At 39.6% G+C, this 26,571-nt stretch overlaps 1 protein-coding gene across 1 annotated transcript in view; it reads right to left on the bottom strand.

Annotated features, from left to right (window-relative positions):
- col21a1 (collagen, type XXI, alpha 1) overlaps positions 1-26,571 on the bottom strand; it is a 448,863-nt gene that overhangs the window by 406,702 nt on the left and 15,590 nt on the right. The window contains exons 2-3 of the mRNA XM_072549080.1: positions 9,730-9,871; positions 5,338-5,898 (exon numbers count right to left, since the gene is read on the bottom strand). Of these exons, the coding sequence (XP_072405181.1) occupies positions 5,338-5,898; positions 9,730-9,829 (661 nt within the window). The 5' untranslated portion in view covers positions 9,830-9,871. The remainder of the gene's footprint in view (positions 1-5,337; positions 5,899-9,729; positions 9,872-26,571) is intronic.

The raw sequence follows: 26,571 nt of genomic DNA, 5'->3' as shown, positions 1-26,571 counted from the left end.
TTACCATTAGACCAGTACTCTATATTCCTGTTACTCCTTCCAAAGTGAATCACCTCACACTTTTCCGCAATGAAACTCCATTTGCCACCTCTCAGCCCAGCTCTGCAACTTATCTATGTCTCTCTGTAACCTGCAACATCCTTCGGCACTGTCCACAACTCCACCAACTTTAGTGTCATCCGTAAATTTACTAACCCATTCTTCTATGGCCTTTTCCAGGTCAATTATAAAAATGACAAACAGCAATGGCCCCAAAACTCCAGGAAGAACTTTCCCATCAACCACCATCTTTTGTCTTCTTCCTGCTAGCCAATTTCTGATCCAAACCACTAAATCACCCTCAATCCCATGCTTTAGGGTTTTCCTTGATCCGACCTGCCAAAGTTTTCTCATGTTCCCTCTTGGCTCTTCTTAGCTCTCTCTTTAGATTCTATCTGGTTAACTTGTAACACTCAAGCACCCTAATTGAACCTTCATATCTCATCTTTACATAAGCCTCCTTCTTCCTCTTGATAAGACATTCAACTTCTTTAGTAAATCACAGTTCCCTCACTTGACCACTTCCTCCCTGCCTGATAGGTACATACTTATTAAGGCACACAGGAACTATTCCTTGAACAAGCTCCACATTTCAATTCTGGCCATCCCCAGAAGTTTCCTGTCCTATCCTATGCATTCTAAATCTTGCCTAATCGCGTCATAATTGCCTTTCCCCCAGCTGTAACTCTAGCCCTGCAGTATACACCTCTCCTTTCCAACGCTAAAGTAAATGTCGCTGAATTGTGGTCATGATCACCAAAGTGCTCACCTACCTCCAAATCTAACACTTGGCCTGGTTCATTACCCAGTACCAAATTCAATGTGGCCTCACCTCTTGTTGGCCTATCTATATACTATGCTTAAAAATGTGTTGCTGGAAAAGCGCAGCAGGTCATGCAGCATCAAAGGAGAAGAAGAATCGACGTTTCGGGCATAAGCCCTTCTTCAGGAATTCCTGAAGAAGGGCTTATGCCCGAAACGTTGATTCACCTTCTCCTCTGATGCTCCCTGACCTGCTGTGATTTTCCAGCAACACATTTTTAAGCTCTGATCCCCAGCATCTGCAGTCCTCACTTTCTCCTATCTATATATTGTGTCAGGAAACCGTCCTGCACACATTGGACAATAACTGACTCATCTAAATACTCGAAATAAAGCATTTCCAGTCAATATTTAGAAAGTTAAAGCCCCCACAACAACTACCCTGTTACTTTTGCTCCTAGCCAGAATCATCTTTGCATTCCTGTCCTCTACATCTCTGGAACTTTTCGTCAGCACATAGAAAACTCCCAACAGAGTGACCTCTCCTTTCCTGTTTCTAACCTCAGCCTGTAACACCTCATTAGATGAGTCCTCATCAAACGTCCTTTCTGCCACCATAATACTGTCCGTGACTAATAATGCCATACCTCTCCCTCTTTTGCCACCTTCCCAGTTCTTACGGAAACATCTAAACCCCAGAACCTGCAACAACCATTCCTGTCCCTGCTCTATCCAAGTCTTCAAAATGGCCACAGCATCAAAGTCCCAAGTACCAACCCATGCTGCAAGTTCATCTACTTTATTCCAGATGCTCCTGGTGTTAAAGTAGACACACTTCAAACCACCGCCAGTACACTGGAGCTCAATTCAGCTTCCCACCTCCCTGCTGAATTAATTTAAATCTTCCTGAAGAGCATTAGCAAATTTCCCCCACAGGGTATTGGTCCCCGTCTGATTCATGTTTGTAGAGGTCCCACCTACCCCAGAATAAGCCCCAATTATCCAGGTATCTAAATCCCTCCCTCCTGCACCATTCCTGTAGCAACATGTTCAACTGCTCTCTCTCCCTATTCCTCACCTTGCTAGCACATGGCACGGCTAACAAACCAGAGATAACAACTCTGTTTGTTCTAGCTCTAAGCTCACACCCTAGCTCCTACTCAGCAGTCAAAATAGGATGTCCTCGGTCTGTATTCACATTGCCTGCTTTTTAGAACCAAAAAACAGAAATTGCTAGGAAAATTCAGCACAACTGACTGCACCTGTGGACAGAAAGCACAGTTAATGTTTCAGGTGCAGTGACATTTCTTCAGAACTGATCGTAGCTAGAAAAAGTTTAGTATACCTGTTGAATTAATGAACTCAATATTGAATCCCAAAGGCTGCAGAATCCCCAACAACTCCTGAAATGAAAGTCAGAATGGGTACTTGGAGGTCTAGCATGCTACTTGTTCTTCTAGACCACCATCTAGGCACCAACATTTGTTGTATGCACCCATGTTCATGGATGCTGGCATCAGACACATGCCAGCCTTTCCTCACCGTCATGGCACATCTCCAATCCACTTAAAGAAGACTTTGTTCCATAAGGCAACACTTTAGGGTGCACCAACAACATTGTTCCAAGGACATGCTGGGCTTTATACCCAACTGATGGATTTGATCAGGCTGCATCTCAGGGCTGCTGGCTTTTTTAGTACTCACTCACTTTGCACCTATCTGGATGCTCACAAAATCCCTGCCATGCCTTGTCTTTTAGATGTTTGCCCCTCTTCAGGCAGAGTTTGAAGACCCACAGAACTACTGAATAGCCTTGCCTCTTAGCAGGGATACAAAGCCAAAAAGCTTGCTGTATTGGTCAGTAGTCATTATTCAAGCGAACTTGAATGGTGAAGGTCTCAAGTTTGAGTTTCTCATTTAGTACATTTCAAGACATATCGTCAGTTGACGGTTTGGATGATGAACGTTGTATTTTCACAACACCATTAAAGGGTGTTTAACCATGGAACTATGGATATGATTTTTCACTGCTCGTCAACTACAAGAGAAACACCAGGAGCAACACCAAGCGCTCTAGATGGCCTTCATTGATCTGACCAAGGACTTTGACTCAGTCAATCAGGTAGTGCTATGGAAGACCCTCTCACAGGCTGGCTGTCCCATGAAATTCATCAATGTCCTCACCAATGGTAATATGACAGAATCTTTTGAAGTCAAGAAAGGGATCAAGCATGAATGTATCATTGTCCTCACCCTTTTCTCTATCACTCTTCAACTTGTCAAGAACAAGCTTCCCAATAGTGTGGACAATGTCTATGGGATGGACAGAAAGTTTCTCAACCTCAACTAGATGAAATCCAAGATGGAAACCATTTGTGGAACTTCAGTACGGAGGTGACAATGTCACCTCTGGTCTCTTGAAAGAGCATCGTCAAGCTTTGCTTAATACCTTTACGAAAACACAGCAAATAATTGGTCTCAGCCTTAACCTCAAGAAGACAAGTCTTTTACAACCTCTCCCAAGACAAGTTCTGGTCCATTCCTTCATTAAGACCAATGGAGAAATCCTCCGAAATGTGGAACATTTCCTCTATCTTTCATCTAAAGTGGATATCGATGCAGAGATTCAATATCGCATCCAATCTGAAAGTGCCACCATCAGTCTCCTCAGGATGAGGAATTTCAACAACTGTGACATCCGTGCTGATATCAAGATCCTTATGTATAAGGCAGTCATCCTTCCAACTCTTCTATCTGGCTCCACAACTTGGACCAAATATAGACATCACCTGAGGATCCCTGAGAAATACCATCAACATATGGATTCTCCTCATCAGCTGGAAGGACAAGCACAGTAAAATCAGCATCCTTGAAGCAGCCAACAGCATCAGCATAGAGGCCACAATCAGATAAAACTAATGCCAGTGAGCCGGCCACTTGTTTAGGATGTCTGAATTCTGACTACCAAAACAAGTCTTCCTTGCCCAGCTCAAGGAAGGTACTTGAATTAGGGGAGGACAAAAAAAGTGTTTTAAAAGCTCCCTGAAGCCATCCCTCTAGAAATGCAACATTAACGTCAACAAATGGGAGACCTTCATTTAGAAGAAACCTGAAATGACTTTTAGGAAACTCCTGTATGAAGGGACACTATTCTGAGAACACCCAGTTGCATGTTTGAGGAAACCCCTGTACGAATGGACACAATTCTGAGAACACTCAGCAGAAAAGGAAGTATGGAAAAGGAACCGGAGAAAGGAATGCCAATGATCCCGAGGCTAACGATCAATTCCACCTCCAGGAAACACTTACCAAATGAGTGGTCAGAGATGAGGCTCTCAAATTTGACTCATCTGCCATGCAAGGACCCACAGAACCCAGTGACACTGAATTTCCTAGATAGACAATCATGCTCATTAATAACTGATTGCCAATGGCAACAAGCAACAGATGTTGATTAGGAGAAATCAGATGGAATCAGATATTTAGATCTTGCATGAATTTGAAAGATCTGTACACATTAATGAAATCTAAAAATGTCAATTTCCAGAACGAAACTATTAAAAAGTGAATACAGCAGCATAAATTCTCGAAGGTTAGAATTCCTCTCTACATTCTATTTAGTACACTGTTCAACATTTCTGCATCAAATTCTTGCGTGCACTATATTATGTTAAGTTGTTAACCAGTATATTTTAAATGAATGTGGCATAAGTATGTTAACTAATGCACTAAAAGTAAGATTTGAAATTTTTATCTCATTCACAATATGGAACCAAAATTACAAAAAAAAATCACAGATTATTATGTTCTTTGAAAAATGCATTTGATCCTTCCCTCTCTCTCAAGATTAAATACTTTGAGGAATGTTTGCAAAACAAAAATTACATAAAAGTTTGACACAATTTTAAACTTATCTAATAAACCCTAACATGTAAAATAACACCAGTTTTTCATTTCTTAAGATCAAAAATCAATATCACTGTTTTGAAGCTTTCACTTACTTATGTTTATCACCAAAAAGCAGAACTAGTGATAAAGAATTGCCATGCCCATCTAAAACCTACTTCTCTTCTGCTTTGGATTAACCAGAAGCTGGAATCTTGAACACATAAAGAAGTTTACTACATAGCAGGACCTATTTTCACTGTGCCAATTGACCAGGAGTTCCATGAGAATGGTAGCAACTCTATAGTCATTCTCAAGTCATGTAGTATTGAGCTACATAAATACAATGGTTTAGCTTCCCAATGCTTCCTACACAAAAATGAACACATAATTATAAAAATAATTAGACTATATTAAGAAAAGATAATGCATTTTGCATGTAAAAGATACTAAATTATAATCTGTAAAAATTATAATCTTATACCATTTTATTCAGGGAATTATTACACTAATTTGAGCAACTTTTTAATCAAAAAAATGCTTTGTCAAAAGAATTGTGGCTGTTATTCTAAGATGAATTTCTTTTTGGGTGCCATCTTCAACCTGATACAAAAATGTTTTTCTGACATACATGAAGAAGGAACTATTTACCTTCACAAAGCTTTTGTTTGATTGTTTCTCTAATTTTGGTTATACCGCTGTAGTCTTCAACATGAAACACATATGTGGATGAAGGTTTATTTGCAATTGCTTGAAGTTCTGCATCTTCTATTTCTTGACCAACTCCAATTGCAAACAGTATAATTTTCTTTTTCCTTGCTTCCTCTGCTGAGTCCTTCACATCATCTTGGGATTTTCCATCTGTAAGTACAACTGCTACCTTTGTCACAGCATTAGCAGCCCTGGTTGAGGTAGCAAATACATAGTTAACTCCAAATGTTATAGCTTTTCCTGTTCTTGTGTTTCCACCCCAGTATAATATGGCTTCCATTGCTTTCATCAAGTCTTCATTTGACCTGTATTTGTCCAATGGTATTTCTAGCAATGGATCATCGCTATATTGTATGACACCCACTTGTGTAAATGTAGTCCCAATTTCAAAACTGCTGGATATGTTGACAATCCAGTTTTTGACAATTTCAAAATTTTCTGGCCCTACACTAAATGAACCATCCAAAATAAAAACCAAGTCATTTGGAGCAGTTCTGCAGCCTAAAAGAGATGAAAAAAAACATGGTATTACTATGAAAGGAAAATGTACATTTTATACACAATATCATTAACAATATCATTTTACGGAAATTTTAAAGAATCTGAATGTTACGCAGGTCTACTTTTAACACAACTGGTGCCCCCACTTGTCCTTGTAAGTCATGTTCATAATATTTGATCTGTGGGCCACAAATTCCTTGTTTCTTCTGAAGAAAATCCCTTGCTGTGCCTCAAAGGGACCACCATTTTAGTAAATCTAAATTTTGAGATCCGCTGATATAAATCTAGATTGCATACAAAACAATTTTGAAATTATTAAACTGCGTTTGATGCAAGGACCAGTCGGTTTGATTTTCCTTATGATAATGGACTTTTGTGAAGTTCTTCACACGGACTCCAAATTCCATTTTATGAGAAACCTATGCATGATATGACCAAATAAAGTTTTCACAAAATCCACTGGAGAAGACTAGTAAGACCGCTCAGGACAGAAACAACACTTTTTAAAATTTGTCACCATTGTTTTTGAATGCAGTTAAATATGAGCATGATTTATTACATAGCTTTGACATCAATCATTTTAGCATGGACTGTTTACAGTTGGTTTACACTTGAAGCTTTCTTCCAAATAACAGCAACAATTGTAGAGCCCGGCATGCCTTCAAATTAATTATCCTAAACATCTTTCATTTAATGCTATAAAGGTTTTCATAACACTATTTCTGAGAAAATGTGACTTTATATATTAAAAATCAGGAAGTGATCTGATAATGTAGACAGCAAGACTGTTTCCATTTATGGGAGGTCCAAAACGAGGGACCATAAAGGCAAGAAGGTCACAGGTAAGTCTAATAGGGATTTAAGGAGAAACTTATTTATTCAAAGACAGTGGTGAAAATGTGAGTCTTGCTACTACATTAAGTCATTGAAGCAAATAGCTTGATGCCTTTAGCAGAAAAAGGTAGTTAATACATGAGAGGCATAGGAATAAAAGGATATGCGAAGAAATGCAAATAAAGTAGAATAGAAGTGTATAGTGTAGGAAGCATAAAGTAATTGGGTTTAATGGTCTGTTTCCATGTCATAAATTCGATATAATGCAGACTACATATTTGTAAAAATACATTAAACCATAAGATCTTTTGCTGCTGCATCACGCTGAAACACGGTTTTTGCCTCACCTCTCATAAAGTTACATTGATACGGTGGCAAAAAAAAAGGCTGTGGAAATGCAGGAACTTTATATTTGTTTTGCTTTGCATATTTAGTGCATTAGTGTTAATTAGTATGATGAATATTTCTACTAGAAAATAGAATTGTATAGAATTGTTCACCTGGTGGTATTGTATCACGAGGAAAAACCCAAGAAGAGAGGAGAAACCATAAGTATAATAGTCTGCATGTTTTCCTTCCATTTACATGACCAAGTGAAAAGTCAGGTGGGCTCCACTATAGGTATATGTTCCTATCCAACCAATTTTCCTTTATTGACTGTACCTAGGCAATATAAAACCCTAAAGCGAAGGAACAGGAAAATCTGCTTCATGTATTACTACAAATATAACATAACATGAACCATATAAATTGATGCTCCAACTGAAAGAGGGCTTGTGAGTCCGATTAGAGTAAGGTTAATTTTGTCACCGTTTATCAGATTCATTGAATGAGATGTTGAATCAATAATGCATACACCAAATTCTAATCTTTTCCTGTGAAGCTTTAACTATTGAGAATTTGACTGATTTAACCAACAAAAATAAATCAAATCTGCTGTTCCTTGGTATGACTTGCAAGCCCATGTTGCAAAATTGTGTGTTCCCATCTCAGACTCTTCTGTTTTTTTGATAATAAAAAAAACAGAGCAAATACACTGATGCATTTAATCTATCTGAAGATGAACTTGATCTCAAAGGTGATCATTGTACCTAATGAGCAATAACTATCTATAATGGGCGCAATGTGCAAACATAACAAAACAACTGCTGGAAATGAGCAGCAGGTCCATCACCATTTGGAAAAAGAGAAGGACAGACTACTTCTAAAAGTTTTATTCTTTTGTTGTGATTGTGAGAAGCCTGGGAACTATAGACCTGTGAGTCTGACATGAATGGTGCCTAAGTTGTTGAAGATGACTCTGAAAGATAGGATTTCCATACATTTGGAGAGGCAAGGGATGATTTGAGGTAGTCAGCATGGTTTTGTGCAAGGGAAACCATGTCTCACAAGTTTAATTTTTTTTTGATGAAATAACCAAAAAGATTGGTGAGCGCAGATTGGTAGATGTTGTTCACTTGGACTTTAACAAAAAGTCTTTGATAAGGTTCCGCATGGTAGACTAATTAGTAAAGTTAGATCACATGGGATTGAGGGTGCGCTTGCTAATTGGCTAGAAAATTGGCTGTATAATAGGAGTCAGTGGGTGGCAGATGAGGGTTGTCTTTCGGAGTGGAGGCCTGTGACCAGCTGTATTCCACAAGGATCGATACTGGATCCACTTTGTTTATCATTTATATAAATGACTTGGATGAGAATATAAGAAGCATGGCTAGTAAATTTGCGGATCTCACAAACATTGGTGATATTGTGACTGTGAAGAAGGTTATCTAAGATTACAAAGAGATTTTGATCAATTGGGTCATTGGGCTGAGGAGTGACAGATGGAGTTTAATTTGGATAACTGCTAGGTATTGCATTTTGGTAAAATAAACAAGGGCAGACTTATAGAATTAATTGTAGGGCTCGAGGTAGTGTTGTTGAACAGAAAGACCAAGGTGTAGGTACATAATTCCATGAAATTTGTGTCACAGATAGACAGGGTTGGCTAAGAAGGTATTTAACAAACTTGTCTCCAATGCTCAGACTTTTGAGTACAGGAGTTGGGATGTCATGTTGAGGATGTACAGGACAGAGGTGAGTCCTCTTATGAAGTACTTTGTCCAGTTCTGGTTTCTTTGTTAGAGGTAGGATACTATTAAGATAGAGAGGGTTCAAAATAGATTAATCAGGATGTTGCTGGGAATGGAGGGTTTGAGTTACAAAAATAGGCTGGATAGGCTGGGACTTTTTTCACTGAAGCTTAGGAGGTTGAGGGGAGATTTTTACAGAAGTTTATATAATCATAAGAGGCACTGATTAGAATATCAAAGGTCATTTCCCTAAGGTGGGGGAGTTCAAAATTGGAGGGCGTATTTTTAAGCTGAGAGAAGAAAGATTTAAAAAGGAAATGAGGGGCAACATTTTTTTACGCAGACAGTTGTTAGTATGTGGAATGAACTTGCAGAGAAAGTGGTGGATGCAAGTATAATTACAACATTTAAAAGATATTTAGGTAAATACATGAATAGGAAAGGTTTGGATGGATAGGGGAAAAACACAGGCAGGACTAGTTTAGTTTGGGAACATGATAGGCATGGACTAGTTGGACCAAATGGTCTGTTTCCATGCTAATTGACTCTATGTACGGTTAGATCTGAAATGATAATTCAACTTGCTTCTAAATAATGTGTTCAGTTTATAATTAAATATCTATCCAAACATGCATATTTCAGGTAACTTGTTAATCCAGAAGAATCTACAAAGCTAACAGAAAGGATAATGGTCACATAAATTAGTCATGAACAAAATTATTCCATCCCTTTTTTCAAGTACCATGCTCTGTAGAGTGAGGTCTACACTAAATCTCCTCTAGACTTTCAATAACCAAATAATATTACACATTTTATCTGGGCACAAAGTAGAAAAGTGTTCCACTGCCTAACAATGCCATTCATCACACTGACAAGCTAAATACCGCACACAAATAAAAATTAAAAGAAAGTCTTAGTTCCTTACTAGATCTTACATCATCCTTCACAGCTGTACTGAATTCTTGGAGCAGCAGCAACAAAAAACTGTTCAGGACAAGTTTCATGGCTTTTACATTCAGTCCCATTTCATAAGCTTTTGGAAGCTTTGGCCTAAGTCAGATCAAAAACTGAAAAGAAGAACAATGTCAAGTACTGATCATTTTACTGTTAAAAAGTATAATAATATTAATTTTGCAACAAACTAACCTTTTTAAAAATTGGATACAAAGACGCTTTAAACATGTTTCTTCAAAAGTCACTCAACTTCTCTTATGGATATAATTGTAATTAGCCAACTGAAAAAATCAAGACTGTACTTGGCTCAAGAAGGATTACAAAAAGGTATGCTCACACATGTAAAGATATCTGAAATTAAACAAACATTTCCACAAGCAGAAGGTCATGACAATGGCTTCCTTGGAAATGTGAATAGTTCTTTACTATCTCACCACATCTGGATGAACTGAAGCCTTTGAGTCTGTTCACCATCCAGAGTCAGAGAAGTCTACAGCACAGAAAAAGGTCTTATGGCCTATTGAGTCTACACCAGTCAAAAACTATTCTAAGGGGAGGGAGGAAGTTCAGGAATGAGGAAAGTGTGCCCAGCAGGCTAAGATAAAAGGTAGGGAGGAGGGACTTGGGCGAGGGGCGTTGGAAGTGCGACAGGTGGAAGGAAGGTGAAACTATTCTAATCCCATTTTCCAGCACTAGGCCCAGATCTATGTATGCCTTGACATCGTTAGTGCACACTTAAATATTTCTTAAATATGCTGAGGGTGTCTGTCTCAATCATTCATGCCAACAGTGAGTTCCAGATACCCAACACCCACTGAGTGAAAAAGAATCCTCATATCCCCGCTAAACCTCCTGTTCCTTACCGTAAATCTGTGCCACCTGGTCACTGATCTGTCCACCAAAGGGAAAGATCCTTTCCTGTCTACCCTACCAATGACCTTCATGAATTTATATATCTCCATCACATCATTCCTCAGTCTCCACTGCTCCAAGAAAAACAACCCCAGTGTATCCAATCTCAATGCATATAACCAGATATCTATATGCTCCTATAATTTAAGGCTATTCTCCTCACTTTTTAGCACCCCACCAATTTTCATATCATCCACTGATCAGCCTTCCTACATTTAAGTCTTAAATCATTTATATACACCACAAACAAGAATGGTCCGACCACTGATCCCTGCAGAACCTCACTAGACACAGGTTTCCAATCAAAAAATATCCCTCACCAATAAGCTCTGCTTCCTGCTGCTCAGCCAATTTTTGATTAAATTAACCAAATTTCTTGTTCTTTTACGTTCACCATTGGAGACGTTTCAAGAGCAGATTAATTTTGTTCCTCAAAATTGTTTACAATAGTTTCCCCACCATTGAGATTAGACTGATTGGCCTGCACTTTCCTGAGTTTATCCCTGTCTCCCTTGTTGAATAATGGTACCACATTGACTGTGCTGTCATCCTCTGGCATCTTTCCTGCAGCCAGAGAAGAGTTGAATATTATTGCCAGCACTCCAAGTATAGCTTCTCTTGCCTCATTCAACTGCCTCAGATGCATTTTATTGAACGCTGAAAGTACTTTTAAGCTTGCCAGACCACTCAGAACCTCCTGCCTACTCTAATTTCTTTAATACAATTCTTCTCCCTGATTTCTATAAACACATTATCCCTCTCACTTAATTAATTATTTAGAATCTACCTATATTCTCTAGTTTTAGATGAGATCCCCGACAGTATGGAAACAGGCCATTTGGCCCAACAAGTCCACACTGACTCTCCAAAGAGTAACCCACCCAGACCCATTCCCCTGCCCTACACTTACCCCTGACTAATGCACCTAACGCTATGGGCAATTTAGCATGGCCAATTCAACTGGCCTGCACCCTGAGAAAACCAGAGCACTCAGATGAAACCCACAATGAGAATATGCAAAATCCATACAGACAGTCACCTAAGGTAGGGATCGAACCAGGGTCCCTGGCACTGTGAGGCAGCAGTGCTAACCACTGAGCCAGCGTGCTGCCCATTAGGTCTATGCACAAATTACCACTGTGGTCCTAAGTAGGCCCCACTCTTTCCCTAGTTATCTATTTTGTGAATTAACTTACAATTTTTCTCTATTTTACCTGTCATCATCCTCTTCTAATTTCCTTGTTTCATATTCTGTACTACTCTAGGGCTTCTGCTCTTTTGAGCCCTTGGTATCTGCCTTCCATTTTTTACTATATCCAAACCTAGATACCACTCAATATCCAACGTTTGCTGTGTTTGTAGGTCCCACCATTCATTGGAACATGTTGGTCCCGTACTCTCTCTATTGGATGCTTTCACATAACTCTTTTTTAAGTTCTACCCAAATGGCTTAATTTGAGGAGCCTTCTAAGATGCCATCCGTCCTTACTTCTTATAATTGATTTCGTTATCAATGCTGCAATTTCCCCTCCTCTTTTACCTCCTTCCCTGACAAACCTATATCCTAAAATATTAAGCTGTCAATCCTGTCCCTCTCTCAACTATATCACATTCACCAGGAATATATATCCCTGGTATATATTCAATATGATCTGGCTGATTCTCAATCTTAATGCCATGTTCTTGCTTTCTACCCATACCCCGTGACGCTATTAAAATCTAAAAAAAACTTTAAGTTTAAAATTCTTGAATATATTCAGTGACTTGGTTTTCAGGCTTCTGTGGTATGGAATTCCACAGGTTCACTACCCTTTGCATGAAGAAACATTTCCTCATCTCAGTCCTAAATAGTTATCCCTCCTATCTTGAAACACGATCCCCGGGTTCTATACTTGCAGGGAAAACTAGACTAGATCTTCCCTGCATCTAGTCTATTTAACCATGTTAGAATTGTATACGATTCAATCATATTCTCTCTCATCCTTTTAAACTCTAGTGAATGTAGGCCCAGTCGAGCCAATCTCTTCCCGTCTGTCAGTCCTGCCATCGCCATTAACAGCCGAGTGAACCTTTGCTGTACTCTCACTATGGCAAGTATTTCCTTTCTTAGGTAGGGAGACCAAAAATGCATGCAATAATCCGGATGTAGTCTCAACAAAGGCCTTTATAACTGCAGTGAGACATTGCTACTTCAGAATTCATTTCCTCTTGCAATAAAGGCCAATATGGCATAAACCTTCTCAATTAATGGAGAACTCAGGATAGAGTTAAGGAAGACAGCTCTACCTGCCACTCTCAGGTGATAATGCATGTTAGAGTCAGGTTTCGTCTATAACCAGGAGTTACAATGAAGTTGCTCTGCGGAAAGGTGTTGTGCAAGGACGATAGAACAACCTTATGATGATATCACAGAACTGTTTCCCACAATGTATTAATTGCACAGTATAGACATAGCTATTCAGATAGAAAGGAGATAGACCAAAGGTAAAAGATCACTATATGTAGATAATAAACCCTTGACGTACCAGTAAGGGCCAAACCTGGTACCTCTCAGATGACCATGAAGAATTGTATTTAAATTAAACATGCAATAGAGTTTTACAGAAGCCTAAGTTGGGAGACAGAGTTGCCTTTGCCATCTCTTGTCCAGTTTTTCTTGAACTAAAACTTTCAGGTATGACTTAAAAAGCCAAACAACAAAAGTTAAAGGAATCCGGGAGTTATCAGCCAGCAGAACCAAAAGGGAAAAGGGACTTTCACTTGCACCCCAGAAGCTGCTCAAGCCATTTAGTATGAGTCTGATTCTCTCTCCAAAGACAAATGCTGATGACTTGGCTAAGATACCATCACAGCTGCTGAACACAGTTTAAGTTCAAGCCTTCACTCCAAGCAACCAAAATTTTAACTATAAACCACAAGCCCGTAACAATACGCTAAAGAACTGAACAGGATTTCATCTTTATAAATATCTTTAATCCTTATCTGCATTTCATCCTTGCGTGCATCTAGTCATTATTATTACCAGTAACTTATAGTAAACATCCACTAAGGATCAATTATGGGAGTTTCATAAATAGTTTCTCTGTGAAAGCTCCAAGTAGTTATCTCATGCTATTCTCCATAGCTCTCCTCATTAGCACCACACCTCTATGACAACCCACACATGCTATTTTCCTTTGGTCAGCAGTGGAAGCACTCACCACTGCTATTTAAAAATAGCAATATTTTTTAAAAGTTGTGCACCAAGTCAAATTTGAGTCAGAAGGTGCCCTTCAGGGTTCCTGTGTATGAAGGATTATCCCAAAGATGGCTAAGAAAGGAAAATTCACTAGCCATTCGCCACATAGGACCTGAATGTCCTCGTAGACAGGCTGGTTCAAAGGATAGCCATCCACTTTCCTACCAGAGAACACGACAGCAACAGACTCTGCCAGCTTGCCACCCAGGTCAATGCATTATCTATGGGTATGGAGAAATACTCAGCAGTGGGACTCAGTTGATGACCATTTATTTTCCTTGATGGTAAGTGCCACCATCTTCTTTCTGCTGCCTCCAGGTCACTTTAAGTTTGCTAGTGCATCCACTTACAAAACTGGTCTCATTCATCCAAAACACTTTTCACAACCTTCAAATTCTTCTGGGCTTTGAATAAGACTAGCAAAACTGAAAATAATTCAAAATACAAAGAAAGAAACCCTGATTCAAGAACTTGTAGGCTGTATTATTTCTGCTAGAAAAAAATGCCTTGTTGATGGAGAAAAATTCTAAATAATGGCCATCTTATCAATCACTCAGTCATAATTGTCAAATGGTGGGCCTCTTTTTAAGAGAAGGGCCAGAATTTTTCGAGCCCCTGAATGATGTGGGTAATGGCAGGTCTATTGGGAAAATATGGAAATAGAAATATTAGTGGCTAAATTTTACCAAAAATTCGCTAAGGGTCAATTTTGGGAAATTCCACAGAATATTGAAACAAGAGTAGGCCATTCGGCCTTTCCAGCTTGTTCTGCTATTTAACATGATCTTGGATGATCAAACACTTCAATACTTTTATTTATACTATTCCATATGCATTTACATCACTGGCAATCCAAAATCTATCAGTTTTTACCTTAAATATAATAAAGACTGAGCTTCTACAACTTTCTGAGGTTGAAAACTCCAAAGATTTACAATTTGCCCGGTTGAACTCTATCTGCCATTTCTCTGCCCAACTCTCCAATCTATCTGTTTTCTGCTGCATTCTCTGACAGTCCCCTTCACTGTCTGCTACTCCACCACTCTTAGTGTCATCTGCAAACTTGCTAATCAGAACACCTATTCCTTCCTCCAGATCATTTATGTATATCACAAACAACAGTGGTCCCAACACTGATCCCTGTGGAACACCACTGGTCACAGTTCTCAATTTTGAGAAACTCACTTCCACTACTACTCTCGTCTCCTGCTGTCCCAGCCAGTTCTCTAAGGTCTAGCTAGTACACCCTGAACCCCATACAACATCACTTTCTCCATCAGCCTACCATGGGGAACCTTATCAAACACCTTACTGAAGTCCATGTATATGACATCTACAGTCCTTCCCTACTAATCAACTTTGTCATTCCCTCAAAGAATTCTATGAAGTTGGTAAGACATGATCTTCCCTGCTGAAAAATGTGTTGCTGGAAAAGTGCAGCAGGTCAGGGAGCATCCAAGGAGCAGGAGAATCGATGTTTTGGGTATAAGCCCTTCTTCAGGAATAGCAGGAGAATCGACGTTTCGGGCATATGCCCTTCTTCAGGGCTTATGCCCGAAATGTCGATTCTCCTGCTCCTTGGATGCTGCCTGACCTGCTGCACTTTTCCAGCAACACATTTTTCAGCTCTGATCTCCAGCATCTACAGTCCTCACTTTCTCCTAGATGATCTTCCCTGCACAAAACCATGTTGCCTATCACTGGTAAGCTCATTTTCTTCCAAATGTAAATTGATCCTATCCCTCAGCAACTTCTCCAGCAGCTTCCCTCCCACTGACGTCAGGCTCACCGGTCTATAATTACCTGGATTATCTCTGCTACCTTTCTTAAACAAGGGGACAACATTAGCAATTCTCCAGTCCTCCAAGAGCAGCATGGTGGCTCAGTGGTTAGCACTGCTGCCTCACAGCGCCAGGGACCCGGATTTGATTCAGGCCTTGGGCAATTGTGTGGAGTTTGCACATTATCCCTGTGTCTGCGGGGGTTTCCTCCCACATTCCAAAAGGTATGCAGGTAGGTGAATTGCTCATTGTGTTAGGTGCATTACTGAGGGGTAAATGTAGGGAAATGGGTCTGGGTAGTCTTGTTGGGCCAAAGGGCCTGTTTCCACACTGTAGGAAATCTAATCTAAAACCTCACCCGTGTTCAAGGATGCTGCAAAGATATCTGTTAAGGGCCCAGTTATTTCCTCTCTCACTTCCCTTACAACCTGGGATAGATCCCATCCGGACCTGGAGAATTGCCCACCTTAATGCCTTTTAGAATACCCAACACTTCCTTCCTCCTTATGCCAACTTGACTTCGAGTAATCAAACATCTATCCTTAACCTCAACATCCGTCATGTCCCTCTCCTCGGTGAATACCAATACAAAGTATTAATTAAGAATCTCACCCATTTTCTCAGACTCCACACATAACTTTCCTCCTTTGTCCTTGAGGGACCTTTCCCTAGTTATCCTCTTGCTCCTTATATACGAATAAGAGGCTTTGGGATTTTCCTTAACCCTGTTTGCTAAAGACATTTCATGACCCCTTTTAGCCCTCTTAATTCCTTGTTTAAGATTGGTCCTACTTTCCCGATATTCTTCTAAAGCTTTGTCTGTTTTCAATCCCCTGGACCTTATGTATGCTTCCTTTATCCTCTTAGCTAGTTTCACAATTTCACCTATCATCCATGGTTCCCTAATCTTGCCATTTTGATCCCTCATTTTCATAGAGACATGTCTGTCCTGCACTCTAATCAACCTCTCTTTAAAAGCCTCGCACATAGATTTACCTTCAAACAGCTACTCCCAATCCACATTCTCCTGCCGAATTTTGCTATTGTTGGCCTTCTCCCAATTTAGCACTCTTCCTTTAGGATCACTCTCTATGTCTTTGTCTATGAGTATTTTAAAAGTTAGGGAATTGTGATCACTATTCCTAAAGTAATTCCCCAACTGAAACTTCAACTACCTGAGCCAGGCTCATTCCCCAACACCAGGTCCAGAATGGCCCCTTCCCGAGTTGAACTATTTACATACTGCTCTATAAAACTATCCTGGGTCCTCCTTACAAATTCTGCTCCATCTAGACCTCTAACACTAAGTGAATCCCAGTCAATTTTGTGAAAATTAAAATCTCCCATCACCACCACCCTGTTGCTCCTACATCTTTCCATTATCTGTTTATATATTTGTACCTCTATCACACACTTAATGTTGGGAGGCCTGTAGTTCAGTCCAACATTGTTACCGCACCCTTCCTATTTCTGAGCTTTGCCCATATTGTCTAGAATATCCTGTCAGATGAGGTGGTCCAAGATGCAACTTCAAACAAATGTTTGTTTGATATATTCACAGATATATGAATTGGCTGGGAACAGAAAGGTACGGTCCCGATACAGGCAAAAGGTTTTCAATTTAGAAAGGCATCAAGTGTTGCCATTGTCTTGGTGAGCCAAAGAGCCTGTTCCTGCTCAGTACTGTTCTTTGTTCTTTTGAGTCCAGTGCCTCTTTATCAGAACTGACAGCAACTAGGAAATACTGGTACTTATGCTGAAGACAAGGTTGGTGATGGTGGCAGTGGTGGGTTGTGGAATAAAGGAGAGGTGAGCAGATTCGTGGATCTGGAGCCCAGAGAGAAAGATATGTAAGGAGTAGGTAAACAAGGACATTAAGGATGGCAGGCCAGGACAGAAAAGAGGATAAGTAAATGATGATGAGATCTGCAAGTAGCAGAGAATGGGTAGTCTGTACTAAAAGGAAACCACTTAATGTGATAGCAGACTTGAGAGTGGGTGAAAATGGGTTAACTGTGCTAAAAACAACCCATGTCATAACAGGACTGGGGTGGAAAAGAAAACAGAAGGATGGAATTAGGTTGTAAAACTATTGAACTCAGTGTTGAGTCCCAGAGGCAGCAGGGCCCCAAGAAGAAAATGAGATGCTCCATATTTACTCCAGTCTCAGTTATATTTTTTGTTATTATTAGTATTTATTGTTTGTTTTTATTAATCTCTTATCATGGAATTAATCAGCATACTATGAAATTTTATGATTGGATCCAGAAATTAAAAATAACAATTATTAGTCCAGGGGCCACCTAGAATTTGTTCCAACAAACATACTGAAATTATAGTGATCTGTGACAAAGGAATACACAGCAAGTCAGCAACTGCACTTCTGCAAGTCTATGTTTACTGGCTAAGGTTTGAATGTGGAACATGCAAGTGAGATTATTAAATCCAGAAATCCTTTTGGAGAACAACTTCAAGGAAATACTGTAACTAGATAATAACTCCAACAAGACTCTATGAGCATATAACATCCTAGTTACATTTTCTAGGATGTCTTTGAGCAATATTCCCTGCTATCTCAGAAAGGGAAAAGTAAGCAAATTGGTTCTAGATGCTGGTTTTTATTCTCAAAATCTACATTTAAAACCAGTTCAGTAGTGTTGTATCGACTGCGTTGGCAAGTCACAACTAAATTCATTCATTTTACAATTAACCAAAAAACTCTAAACTCAAATACGACTGACCGTGCATGGATCACTACTCCAGAATGAACCACCACCATAAAACAAAAAAAGAGCAAGACAAGGAAAGACTGGTCCTACAGGAAAAACTAATTATACTCACCCACAGCAACAACACAGACAAATCAGGCACTTAGATAAGGAACCTGTCAGACCAACCACTCACAGACACTGAAAAAGCCATCCTGGTACGTGGACTGAACTATAACCACAGAGATGCCAACAAAATTGACTTCCTGGCAGCATTCTAAAAAATAATGGACTCATGGAAGAAACCCAACAGACCATCAGGCAAACAGTAGCCCCAACACTAAACAGAAAGAGTGAATGGAACATCTTCAACACATGAAAGAGGAAAGCCCTAGAACTCAGGAAAGACAAGAACATTGTAATCCTACTGGTGAACATAAGGCACATGACTGTTATACTGAACAGGGCACAATACATTGAGAAAGTGTGGGTGGCACGGTGGCACAGTGGTTAGCACTGCTGCCTCAGAATGTGAGAGACCCGGGTTCAATTCCGCCTCAGGTAACTCTGTGTGGAGTTTGCACATTCTCCCCGTATCTGCGTGGGTTTCTGCTGGGTGCTACGATTTCCTCCCACAATTCAAAAATATGCAGGTTAGGTGAATTGGCCAGGCTAAATTGCCCATAGTGTTAGATGAAGGGGTCTGGGTGGGTTGCGCTTCGGTGGGTCGGTGTGGACTTGTTGGGCCAAAGGGCCTGTTTCCACACTGTAAGTAATCTAATCTAATCTAAAAAAACGCAAACTCACTACAAGCAGATACTGATACTTACCAACAGATGGAGACACCACAACTGGAAAACTGCATTATAGCTACCCTGAAAAGTTTACACAAGACGGGTGAAATTAAAAAGAATGATTACCAAGAAATGAAACCAGGGGATCCAAACACACACCCTGCTTCCATGGACTACCAAAGATACACAAAAATCCCCCTCAGACCTACAGTTTCACTTCTGAGTACACCGACATACAGAGCAGCAAAGGAACTGGGTAATCCAGGTGGAAAAAAATTATGGCTGTAAAAGTTGCTCCTTCTTTGAGGTATTTTAGATGTTGGAGCAGATTTCCTCAAATTCTAGGAGAAGTAATAAACTGTTGCATTGTTTTGGAACTTTGGTGGAAAAAGCCCAAAACAACAGCACTTTAAAAATGAGGAAGAGAGACAAAGGCAGAGACCACATGGTATTGTTTGCAATTCTGGTCTCCCTCCTATAAGAAGGATGTTGTGAAACTTGTAAGGGTTCAGAAAAGATTTACAAGGATGTTGCCAGAGTTGCAGATTTTAAGCTGTAGAGACAGGCTGACTAGACAGGGGCTGTTTTCCCCGGAGCATTGGAGGCTGAGGGGTGACCTCAGGGAGGTTCATAAAATCATGAGGGGCATGGATAACATAAATAGACAAGGTCTTTTCCCTGGTTAGGTGAGTCCAGAACTAGAGGACATAGGGTTAGGATGAGAAGAGAAAGATTTAAAAGAGACCTAAGGGGCAACTTTTTCATGCAAAGGGTGGTTCATGTAGGAAATGAACTGCCAGAAGAAATGGTGAAGGCTGGTACAATTACAGTATTTAAAAGGCATCTGGATGGGTATATGAATAGGAAGGATTTAGAGGGCAATGGACCAAGTGCTGGCAAGGGGACTAGATTAACTTAGAATATCTTGTCGGCATGGAAAAGTTGGATCGAAGGGTCTGTTTCCGTGCTGTACATCTTTATGACTCTATAACTACAATGGAGACTGAAACACCTGGTAAACAGCTTAACCCACTCCATCCACTCCACCCAAGAATTCCTCAACATCATCCAGAACACCAAAAAAAAAGAGCAAGATGATTATCTTCGTTGACGTGACTGCACTATTTACATCCACAGACATTTCCCTAGTCAAGGAAACACTCGCCTTGTTACTAGACTGACCAGTGATGCAGACACACAATGCCAACACCATCAGCAAAGACATCACCCTTAAACTACTGGTCCTACCCTCATAACCCACTTCACCTTCAACAACCAGGTATATAGACAAATCAACAGAACATCCATGGGATCACCGATATCAGGATTAATAGTGGAAATGCAAAGATTAGAACAGACAGCCCTGCCCACTATCCAGCCTAAACTTTGGATCCGCTATATGGATGACATCTTCGTCATTACCAAATGCGCTCAACTGGAAGAAACCCATCAACTCATAAACAACATCCACACCGGCATAAAATTCACCAAGGATGTAGAGACCAACAACCGACTTCCCTTCCTGAACATAATGGTTGAACTCAAGGCCAATGGTGAGTTCCAGACCAGTGTATACAGGAAAGTCACCCATACAGATCAAGTCCTCAACTACAACAATGACCATCCCAACACCACAAACGGAGCTGCATCAGAACAGTGTTCAAGCGAGCCATAACATAGTGCAGCACCCCGCAGCTGTGCAAAGCCGAAGAAGAACATGAATACGGCATCTTCAAAAACAACAGCTACCCAAACAATCTAGTCTGCACACAACAGACCACAATAGGAAGACACAACATGTCTGGGTACACTGGTCGTCCTGCCATACATCAAGGACATAGCGAGAATGACCACCAGACTCTTCCGACCTCTGGGACAATGGCAGCCCACAAACCAACAATCACACTATAAAAGCTCCTGACGAGTATAAATGATCCCATATCCAAAGCTAACAAAACCCACATTATGTACAAAATACTATATAAAGACTGCCGCAAACATTACATAGGGCAAACCAGAAGAAAACTAGCCATCAGGGTACACAGGCACCAACTAACCATCAAGAGATATGACCAACTATCACTTGTGTCCATTTACACGGACAAAGAAGGATACTAATTAGACTAGGACAACATATTCATCTGAGGGCAAGCCAAATAAAGACATGCACGGGAATTCTTGGAGGCCTGGCACTCAACCTGCAATTCCATTAACAAACATGTAGAGTTAGACTCTATACACCAACCACTAAGAAACAAAACAGAAGTCATACCACCCACCTCAGCAAATTGGGACACATAGTGACACAGCAAGTGTGTCAGAACACTAACGCTTCACCGGAGGGACACTGATGATGTTATCTAGTATGGTGACAAAAGATCTGCAAAGAAACTTACCAGCTTAATGACCACATCAACAACCTATTTCATTTTTAGTGACTTCAGACTACTAGACACAACTTCTGAAATTTTCATCATTTTCTCAATTTGGAGGTGCCAGTGTTGGACTGCGTTGACAAAGTTAAAAATCAGACAACATCAGATTGTAGTCCAACAGGTTTATTTGGAAGCACCAGCTTTCGAAGTGCTGCTTCTTCATCACCTTCATCACTAAACATGAATTCATTTATTCATGCATTCATTAAATTCAAAACTGTGTACATTTTGAATTTAATAAATGCACGAATAAATGAATTCATGTTTAGTACATTTACAGAAGTTTGGAAAATGCCTATAAGACTACAGCTTTGAAGTAACACTTGCACAAAATCAGGGGAAGAGTAAAGGTTAAGTGGCATTCTGCTGACTGTTTTAAGAAACAAAAGATTGATCCTGGGTTTCACTCCCGGCTCAGGAGCAGAAAGATGGGAAGTTTCCTAGCTCTGCAAATCTGAACTGGGTGAAGCTGGCCTGAGACACTGGATTTTGTTGCGAGCTGATGGGGTTCTGTGGGAAGTGGACTGGGAAGTGCTGGAACAAGCTTGAGGGTTGCCAGCTGTAAATGAAGACTGGGCAGAATTATTGTTTCCATGTACTAATATCTTGTGAAAATTTAATGCAGAACTAAAAAGACAATAACAGTCCTTCTGTCCTTACCCCTCACATCCTCTCCCTCCATCAAACTCACAGACACCCCCATACCTCATCCATCCTAATCCATGCCACCTCATACCCAGTATGTCATTCTATGCCCCTATATACCCTTCCATATTCCCCGTACCCTCTAAGTTCCATGCCATGCTACACACCTGTAAACACCCATGTTCCTCATAAACCTGTGCCAACCCTCATAATTACCTGCAAAAGCTCACGAACCTATTGTATGACTACTTTTACCATAAGGGAATTGCACAATTAAGAACTCTAAGTGTTGTGTTTATAGAAGGCTGCAATTCCGTAGACCAGTCAGTATAGCTGGAATGTGCAAGCATGACATACTGAAATGACTTGCTCTGATGTAATGTCTGTCTTACAACTTATGATGCATTTTTATTATTTTTTAAAAAATTAAAACCATAAGATGTGGGAGCAGAAGTAAGACATTCAGCCCATCAAGTCTGCTTTACCCTTCAATGAAATCATTACTGATTTCCTGCATTTTCCTCAGAACCCTTATTTCCCTTATTGATTTAAAATCTATTTTAGCCTTGAAATTGATTAAGAATCCAACACCGACACCCATCTATAGTAAAGATTTCCAAAGAATCGCCATCTCTGAGAGAAGAAATTCCTCCTCATGTCTGTCATAAATGTGCAACCCTTATTCTAAGGTTATTCTCAGATACTCCTTGGCTCACTCACAAGGGTAAACAATCTTTCTGCATCTGTCAGTCTCATAATAATGCTGAATGTTTCACCATGATTACCTCATTCTTCTAAATTCCAATGAGTACAGCCCACTCTACTCAACCTATCATCATTAGACAATGCCTTCATATATGGTATTGGCCTAGTGAACCTTCTCTAGACCGCCTCCAGTTCCAGTATATCTTTCCTTAGATAAGGTTCCTAAAACTGATTACAGTATTCCAGCTGTGGTCTGACTAGTGTCTTATGTGGTTTTACCATATTTTCAGACACCATTTCTTTTGAAATAAAGGCCAACATTCCTTTTACCTTCCATATTACCAGTTGAACTTATTTGCTAGCTTTTTTGTGATTCATGAAGAAGAATTCCCTAATTCCTCTTTTCTATAGATTTCAGCAGTCTTTCTCCATTTAAATAATATCTAGTTCCTCTATTCCTCCTGCCAAAGTACACACATTTATATTTTCCCACATTATATACCATACACCAAGTTTTGTCCAGTCACTTAACCTGTTGATATCCCTCTGCAGATTCTAAGTCATCTCACTACTTGTCTTCTCACCTACTTTTGTGCAAACTTGGCTACAGTACATTACCTTTCCTCATCCACTTTATTAATAATATAGTGTAAATAATTGTGACTGCAGCAATGAAACCTGTGGCACCCAAGTAGTTACAAGTTGTCATCCTGAATAAGCTCTGCTTATACCAAATCTCTGTCTTCTATTATTATTACGTAACCAATCGCCTATCCATGTTAATACATGACCTCCAACACTATAGGCTCTTATCCTATTAAGTAGTCTAATGTGTGGCATCTTAACAAATACATTCTGAAAATTCAAATATATTAAATCTATTGCTTCCCCTTTATTAATCCTACTTGTTACCTCTTCAAAGAATTCTAGTAAGTTTGTCAGGCATGACCGTACCGCCATGAATCCAAGCTGTCTCTGTTTGACTATGTTATATATTTCTAAATGTTCTGCTATTACTTAAAATACTTAAATATTTTGTCAATAACAGCTATTAAGTTAACCTGTAAGGCCAATAGTTACCTTTTTTTTGTCTCCTCATCTTAAACAAAGGTGTTTCATGGGCATTTTCTAATTGGGACTTTTCCAGAACTTAAGGATTAGTCATAGTCATACGGTACAGAAACAGGCCATTTGGTCCATCATGTCTATTGTAACCAACAAACACCAATCTACACTAATCCCATTTACCTACATTTGGTTTATAGTCTACTATAGTCTGGAATTTTAAGTCCTTAACCAGACATTTCTTTAATATTGTAAGAGTACCTGGCTCCACCACCTTCCCGGGCAACATGCTCCATATTTCCATTACCTCTGGGTGAAAATTAATTTCCTCAGATGTTCTCTAAAGCACTTACTCCTCCCCATAACCTTATGTCCTCTGATCTGCATGGAGAAAAGATTCTCACAAGCCACCCTGTCTATGCCTCTCATAATTTTAGATACATCAATTAGATCCCACTCCCCCCGCTTCCCTCCCCCAACCCTCTACCCACCTCTACTCCAAGGAAAACAAATCCAGTCTATCCAGTCTCTCCTCATAACAGAGATTTTCTATCCTAAGCAACATCCTGATGAATCTCCTCTGTACTCTCTACAGTGCAATCACGTCCTTCTGATAATATGGTGACCAGAACTACACTCAGTATTCCATCTGTTGCTTCACTCATATTCTATAAAGTTGTAACAAGACTTCCCTGCTCCTACATTCTAGACGCTGGCTAATGAAGACAAGACTCCCATAAGCCTTCTTCATCATTCCGCCTTTCTACGCTGACACCTTCAGGAACTTTGGACTTGTACATCAAGATCCTTTTGTTCTGCAGCACTCCCTAGAGAGATACTATTCGTTGTGTATATCCTTCCTTTATTAGACCTCTGAAAAATGCATTACCCCACACTCATCAGGACTAAATTTTATCTCTTACTGTTCTTCCAATTTACCAGCTGATCAATATCAGACTGTAGCCTGACATCATCTGCCTCACTATCAACAACACCACTAATTTTTATGTTATCTGCAAACTTACCAATTATACCTTCTACATTCACACAGAATACGTTAAGGCACAAAACAAACAGCAGGTGCCCCAGCACCGATGTCTGTGATAGAATACTGATCACAGGCTTCCAATCAGAAAACAACCCTCCATTACGACCTTTTGCCTCATATTTGCAATTCTTAGAAGATTAAACATAGAAACTTACAAAATAGCAGTCGGCCAGTCAGTCCTAGCTTGGACAGGAAGAGACAGGGTACGCAATATAGAAAATTAGAAGTAAACAGGGCCAAAGAGGAAAAATAATAAAAAAGATACATGATTTTTCAAAAGGACAGACAGGAAGGGAAGAGTAGTGGCTGATCATCCATCTCAGTACCCTGCGCTCACTTTCTTCCCATATCCTTCAATCCCTTTAGGTTTAAGAACTATATTTAACACCTTCTTGGAAACAAATATATTCACTGTCTAAAGGGCAACTTCTTTTAATAACCTACGTCATTTTCTAATAGTTCCAGGAGAATTATTGGTCCTCAGCCCATTAGTTTCCCTAGCACCTTTTCCCTAGTGATTGTTATATTTTCTATTTCCTTTTCTCCTTTTGCTGATTGGTTATTTAGTAATTTTGGAATGCTATTAATGTCTTGTTCAGTCAAGAATGAAAATAAATATTAATTCAACTTCTCTGCCATTTCTTGGTTCCCTATTGTTATTTCCCCAATCTCATTCTCTAAGGGGCCTATGTTCTTTCTGGTTTATCTCTTCATTTTATGTATTTAAAGAAGCTCTTGCTGTCCATCTTAATATTACTTTCACATTAACCCTCAAAGTTTATTTTCTTATGCTTTGTTTCTTTCTTGGTTGCCTTTTGTTGGTTTCTAAAACTTTCCCAATTCTCTCATTTATCATTATTCTTTGCTGCATTTTTTTTTCAATTTGATGCCATCCTTAACTTCCCTGGTTAACCATGGTTGGCTTCTTCCTCATTGAGATATATCTTGGCTTTGAGCAATGAACTATTTTCTTGTTTGCCATTGTCCTGAACTGTCTTTGTTGCTCAACTCCCTTTCCCAATTCACTCCATCCCAACCAATTGCTGCCTGCCACATGGAAAAAGACCCATATATTCTAATTCTCTATTTCCTGTCCATTAACCAATTCTCAATTTATGCCAATATATTACACCCAATCCCATATGCTTAATAATGCCCACTAATCCCTTAAAATGGGATCTTATAAAAAGCCTTCTGAAAATCTAAATGTAGTACATGCCTTATCTATCCTACCAGCTGCACTCTCAAAAACACCATTAGATTTGTTAAGTATGATTTGCCATTCATAAGCCCATGTTGGATTTATTCACTACTATTAATGCTTTCCAAGTGTTCTGCTATCACACCTTTTATTATAAACTTTAGCATTTTCCCCATGACTGATATTAGGCTAACTGGTCTGTAATACTTTATCTTTATCTCTCCCTTTTCAATGTTTATCCGCCACATCTAGCTATGATTTATTCATTCAGTATCTGCTGC

The sequence above is a fragment of the Chiloscyllium punctatum genome, chromosome 3 (genome assembly GCF_047496795.1).
Source record: "Chiloscyllium punctatum isolate Juve2018m chromosome 3, sChiPun1.3, whole genome shotgun sequence".
Classification (NCBI taxonomy): domain Eukaryota; kingdom Metazoa; phylum Chordata; class Chondrichthyes; order Orectolobiformes; family Hemiscylliidae; genus Chiloscyllium; species Chiloscyllium punctatum.
The sequence above is the reverse complement of the archived record's forward strand: the minus strand, read 5'-3'. Positions and strand labels throughout refer to the sequence as shown.